We start from the raw sequence: 5,796 nt of genomic DNA on the forward strand, positions 1-5,796 counted from the left end.
TGATGGGTCACCAGATCCACTGAGATTTTATAGCACTTCGCACATTCTGGACACTGAAAAGGTCTCTCCCCATTGTGAATCTTTTGGTGATTATGAAGATCACACGATTGCCCCACAGTGAGAGCACCTGAAGGGTCTCTCATCACTGTGAACATGTTGATGGAATATTAGGGCCCCAGAGCTTTTATAGCACTTGGCACAGTCTGAGCATTTAAGGTCTGTCCACTTCGTGAAATTGCTGGTGTTTCAGCAGGGTTGATTTCCAAGCGAATGTCCTCCCACATTCTGAGCAGGTGAATGGTCTCTTCCCAGTGTGAATCCGCTGGTGCTCAATGAGGTCAGATGGTTGCTTGAAGCCAGACCTACAATACGAGCACATGAAGGGTCCCTCGTCACTGTGAACACATTGTTGGGATATCAGCGCCCCAGAGCTTTTACAGCCCTTCCCGCAGTCTGAGCACTGAAAAGGTCTTTCCTCCGTGTGAACTCGCTGGTGTTTCAGCAAGGTGGATGATTGAGGGAATCCTTTCCCAAACTCGGAACAGACAAATGGCCTGTCCCCAGTGTGACTGTTTTTATGTTCTGACAGGACAAATGATCTGCTGAAACCTTGTCCGCATGTACAACACATGTATGGTTTCCCTCCACTGTGAATGGTGCTTTTCCCTTCCATGTTCAAAATCCAATGACATTCAGGCTACAATAAATTGGCAACTCTGTCAGATTCTGAAGTGATATTTGGTTTTAAGTCTCCTCACTACAAATCTTACTGTTCTAATACCCTGCAGAATTAGTTGAAAAAAAGAAAAATGGAAGCAAGTGAAAACCCAGATAAAGAAAACAACAATGAAACCATAAGATGTAGGAGCAGAAGTAGACAATTCAACCCATCCAGTCTGCTCTCACCATTCAATGAGATCATGGCTGATCTGATAATCCTCAAATTCAGTTTCTTGTCTTATCCCCTTGCCCTCAATCCATTACTGATTATATTAGTGTTGAATACACTGAGCAGCCAGTCTCTACAGCCCTCTGCAATTAAGAATACCACAGATCAGGACACCAAGAGAAGGAATTCCTCCACATCTGTCTTAAATAGGTGACTCTTTACTCTGGGATTATGTCCTCCAGTCATCAATCCTCAAAGAAGGAGAAACATTCTCCCTGAATCTATCCTGTCAAGCCCCTCAGAATCTTACGCCTTTTAGTAAGGTCTTGTCTCATTGTTCTAAGCTCCAATGAGTACAGGAGCAGCTGCTCAATCTCATTCCCCGAGAAAATCCTCCCATGTCCGGAATCAATCTTGTTAAAATGCTCGAGATTGCCTTTCCTAAAATAAGGGGACAAAAACTGTTCACAGCATTCCAAGTGTGATCGGACTAGTATCATGAATAATTTTAGCAAGATATCCCCATTCCTTTTAAATAAAGGCCAACAGATCATTTACCTTCCTGATCACCTGAACTTGCCTGCTGGTTTTTCATCTTTCAAGCACACGGACCCACAATTTTCTCTGTGCTGCAGCTTCCTGCAGCATTTTCCTCCCATTTAAATAATATTCACCTCTCCTAATCTTCCTGCCAAAATGCATGAAACCTCAATTTTTCCCACATTATATTCCATCTGCTGAATTTTTGTCCACTTGCTAATCCTGTTTTTTGCCCTCTGTAATTTCATTGCGCCATCATCACTACTATCTATTTACTATCTACTACCTCTATCTATTTTGTGTCGTCATGTGCAAACCTGATGTCACTACATTCACTTCTGTTATCCAGGTGATTAGAATATGTTGTAAATAATTGTAGGCCCGGTATTGATCCCTCTGAGACACCACAAGTTACAATTTGCCATCATGAAATTGCCCTCTTTATCTCTACTCTCTGCCTTCAATTCATTACCCAATACTTGATCAATATCCTTGACTAATACATACCCCCAAACAGTGTGGGTTCGTGGGTTCCTAATGTATGAAGTAGTTTCATATACAATACCTTACAGAATGCTTTCTGAAAATCCAAAAATATTTCAACCATTGGTTTCCCCCTCATTTTGCTTATTATCACCTGAAAATATTTTAATAAAACTTGCCAGCTACGATTTCCCTTCACAAAACCGTGCTGACTCTGTTTGGTTCTAATGATGCATTTCTAAATGCTCTGTTATTCCAATTTCTATACAGTCTCTAACATTTTACATGTAACGGAGTAGGTTGTGAAATTGAGTTGAATTAATCTGTTAGTTTGTGGGGCTGGGCACTCAGAAAAGGGGACCATTAAAGCTACCAATTGTCATAAAATCCCAATTAGTTCATTCATGTCCTTCAGTGAGGGAACCTCCCATCCAATGTGGTCATACAGACCCTGCCCTCCACGCGATAGTGGGGATTGGGGGATGTCGGGGAGAAGAGAGGGGTCTGGTAGGAGGAGATGGTGAATGAGAGGGACCAACAGGTAAACCAAAACTTTAGCAAAACTTCCCAAACTAGCCAATTCCACTACCACAAAGGACCAGGAGAGCAGGCATATGTAACCATCGCCACCTCAAAGCTCCTTCTAAGTCACACAATGCCCTGACATCCAGTGTTGGATGATTAGAAATTTCCTCCAATTTAATGTCGAACTTGGGAGTATAGACTGCGCAGGAGAGATGTTAGGAATCACTTCCAAATAAAAAGAGTGGTAAAGAGGTAGTAAAAGTTTAGAACTATCTTCCAAAAATGCTCAATCACTCAGTTGTTAGTTTTAAATCTGAGATAGATAAACTTTTGTTCAGCAAAGGTATTCAGGAATATGGGCCAAAGGTAAGTATAGAGTTAGGTCTCTTTAACCACGAGATTGAATGACCCTGTCAGACAAGCTGAAGGTACCTCAGTCCTTCAGCTTGTCTAACAGTTTGACATTCTTGCTCCTTGTGTGGATGAAAATGGGGGCTGGAGGGAGGATAAGTAAACTGACCACAGCACTGTGGTAGAGGGAGCCATTCAAGATGGGTGAGAAAAGAGAAATATAGTTGTAATTGAGGATAGTGTAGTCAGGGGAATAGACATTCTTCTCTGTTGCCAGAATCAAGAATCCCAAAGGCTGTGTTACCTACATGGTGCCTGTGTTCAAGAAATCTCATCTGGGCTGCAGAGGAACTTGCAGCTCGGGGCTAAATTTAAAAAAAGGTAATAATCTCTGTATTACAACCTCAGCCATGAGCAAATTCGCATAGCGTCAGCAAGATTACAGAGGTAAATGTGTGACTGAAAGATTGGTGTGGAAGAGAAAGGTTCAAATTCATTGGACATTAGTGTCAGCACTGGGGAGGGTGGAGCTATTCCAATAGGATGGGCCCCACCTGAACGATGCTAGGACCAGAGTCTTGGCAAATTGCATAACTAGGATCTGTGGATCGGACATTAAATTAAATCATGGTGAGGTGGGTTCAGTTGCGTGAAAGATTATGGAAACATTCAAGAGGGGGAGGGCTCAGTACAGGTTAAAGTTTCCACAACAAGTAATAGGACAGAAACTATGGAAAGGATCAGGAATTTAACTTCAGGCATAGCAGGTAAGGGGACAACTACGAGAAGAGGGGCAGTCAACGCAGGACTGAGGGTGGTGTACTTAAATGCATACAGTGTATGAAATAAGGTAAATGAGCTTGTAACACTGGTTGAAATTGACAGGTACAATGTTGTAGGTATCATAAAGACGAGGCTGCAAGGGGATCAGGGCTGGAAACTAAATGTTCAAGGACACACGTCCTATAAAAAGACAGGCAGAGGGTCGGGGGGTTGGTGGGGTGGTGGGGGGGAGCGGGATTGCAATGTCAGTAAGAAATGAAATTAAATTGACAGCGAGAAGTGAGATAGAGTTGGAAGGCATAGAATCCGTTTGGATAGAGTTAAGGAACCACAAAGGGAAAAAAAGACACTGATGGAGTTTGTGTAGAAGCCTCCTAGCAGTCATTGGGCTGTGGAGAAGAAAATAAATCAGGAGATAGAAAAGGCATGTAAAAAAGGCACTATTGCAATAATCGTGGGGAACTTCAATATGCAGATAGTCTGGAAAAATCAAGCTGGCAGTGGCTCTCAATAAAGTAATTTTTGGAATGTCTACAAGATTTTTTTTGGAGCTGCTTGTGGCAGAACCCACTAAGGAACAGGTAATTCTGGATTTAGTGATGTGTAATGAGGCAGATTTGATTAGGGAGCGCAAGGTGAAGGAACCCCCAGGAGGCAGTGACCATGATATAATAGAGTTGACCTTGCAGTTTGAGAGGGAGAAGACTGAATCAGATGTAACAGTATTACAATTGAGTAAAGGTAACAACAAAGACATGACGGAGGAACTGGCCAGAGGTGATCAGAAGGGGGTGCCTAGCAGGCAAGGCAGTTTAGCAGCAATAATGGAAGTTTCTGGGGTAATACAGGAGGCCCAGCAGAAATTCATCTCAAGGAAGAAGAAGCATACAAAGGCGAGAATGAGGCAACCATGGCTGACAAGGAAATTCAGGAAGAACATAAAAGCAATAGAAAAGGTGTACAATGTGGTGAAATTAGTAGAAGCCAGGGGATTGGGAAGCCTTTAAAAACCAGCAGAGGATAACTTAAAATAAACAATAAGAGTGGATAAAATGAAATGAGAGTAAGTTGGCTAGTAATATAAAAGAAGGCTGCAGGGCATTTTTTTAGATATGTAAAAGGTTATAGAGAGGCAAGAATGGATATTGGACCACAGGAAAATGAGACTGAAGAAGTAGTAATGAGGAACAAGGAAATGGCAGATGAACTGAATAAGTACCTTGCATCAGCTTTCAGAGTGGAAGGTACCAGCAGCATACGAGAACTTGAAGAGAGATATGGGGCAGAAGTGAATGCACCGGCCATCACTAAGGAGAAGGGGCTGTGGAAACTAAAATGTCTGAAGGTGATAAATGACCAAGACCGGATGGACTACACCCCAGAGTTCTGAAGGAGACAGCTGAGGAGATTGTAGAGGCATTGGTGGTGATCTTTCAGAAATCACTGGAGTCAGAGATGGTCCCAGATGACTGGAACATGGTTAATGCAACACCCCTGTTTAAGAAAGGAGGGAGGTAGAGACAGAAAACTACAGGCCAGGTAGCCTGACCTCAGTTGTTGGCAAAATCTTAAAGTCCTTTATTAAGGATGAGACGGCAGAGTACTTGGAAGTGCATGGTAAATTTGGGCTGAGTCAGCACAGCTTTGTCAAGGGGAGGTCATGCCTGAGAAATCTGTTAGAATTCTTTGATGAAGTAACAAGCAAGTTAGATAAACTGAGAGCTAGTGGACATGATCTATTTAGAGTTCCAGAAGAACTTTGTCAAGGTACTGCACAGCAGGCTGCTAAATAAGATAACAGCATGGAGTTAGTGGCAAAGTAGAGGATTGGCTGACTGGCAGAAGGCAGATAGTCAGTGTAAAGGAGTCTTTTACAGGATGGCAGCCAGTAACGTGATCAGTTCTGCAGGTCCGTGTTTGGACCACAATGATTCATTATTCATTAACAGTCTGGATAAAGGAACTCAGGGCATTGTTGCTACACTTGCAGATGATGCAAAGATAAGTGAAGAGACAGGTAGTGTTGAGGAAGCGGGGAGGCTGCAAAAGGATTTGGACAGGCTAGGAGAATGGACAAAGAAGTGGCAGATGGAATACAATGTGGGAAATTGTGGTCTGCACTTTGGTGAGGAGCATAAAAGGTATAGACCATTTTCGAAATGTGGAAAGGCTTCAGAAATTTCAAGCACAAAGGGGCTTGCAAGTCTCAGTTCAGGGATTCTTTT

The 5,796-nt window shown here is 42.7% G+C and overlaps 1 protein-coding gene across 2 annotated transcripts in view; it reads right to left on the reverse strand.

The window, feature by feature from the left end:
- Positions 1–211: 211 nt before the first annotated feature.
- LOC125483574 (zinc finger protein 3-like) overlaps positions 212–5,796 on the reverse strand; it is an 11,615-nt gene continuing 6,030 nt past the window's right edge. Inside the window, exon 2 of one of the 2 annotated variants that reach the window (XM_048599488.1) lies at positions 212–697. In XM_048599488.1, coding sequence (XP_048455445.1) covers positions 212–673 — 462 coding nt within the window. In that variant the 5' untranslated portion in view covers positions 674–697. Of the gene's footprint in view, positions 783–5,796 lie in introns of both variants that reach the window. The other variant, XM_048599486.1, reaches the window with a different exon arrangement.

This window comes from Rhincodon typus, chromosome 7, assembly GCF_021869965.1.
Source record: "Rhincodon typus isolate 14 chromosome 7, sRhiTyp1.1, whole genome shotgun sequence".
Classification (NCBI taxonomy): Eukaryota; Metazoa; Chordata; class Chondrichthyes; order Orectolobiformes; family Rhincodontidae; genus Rhincodon; species Rhincodon typus.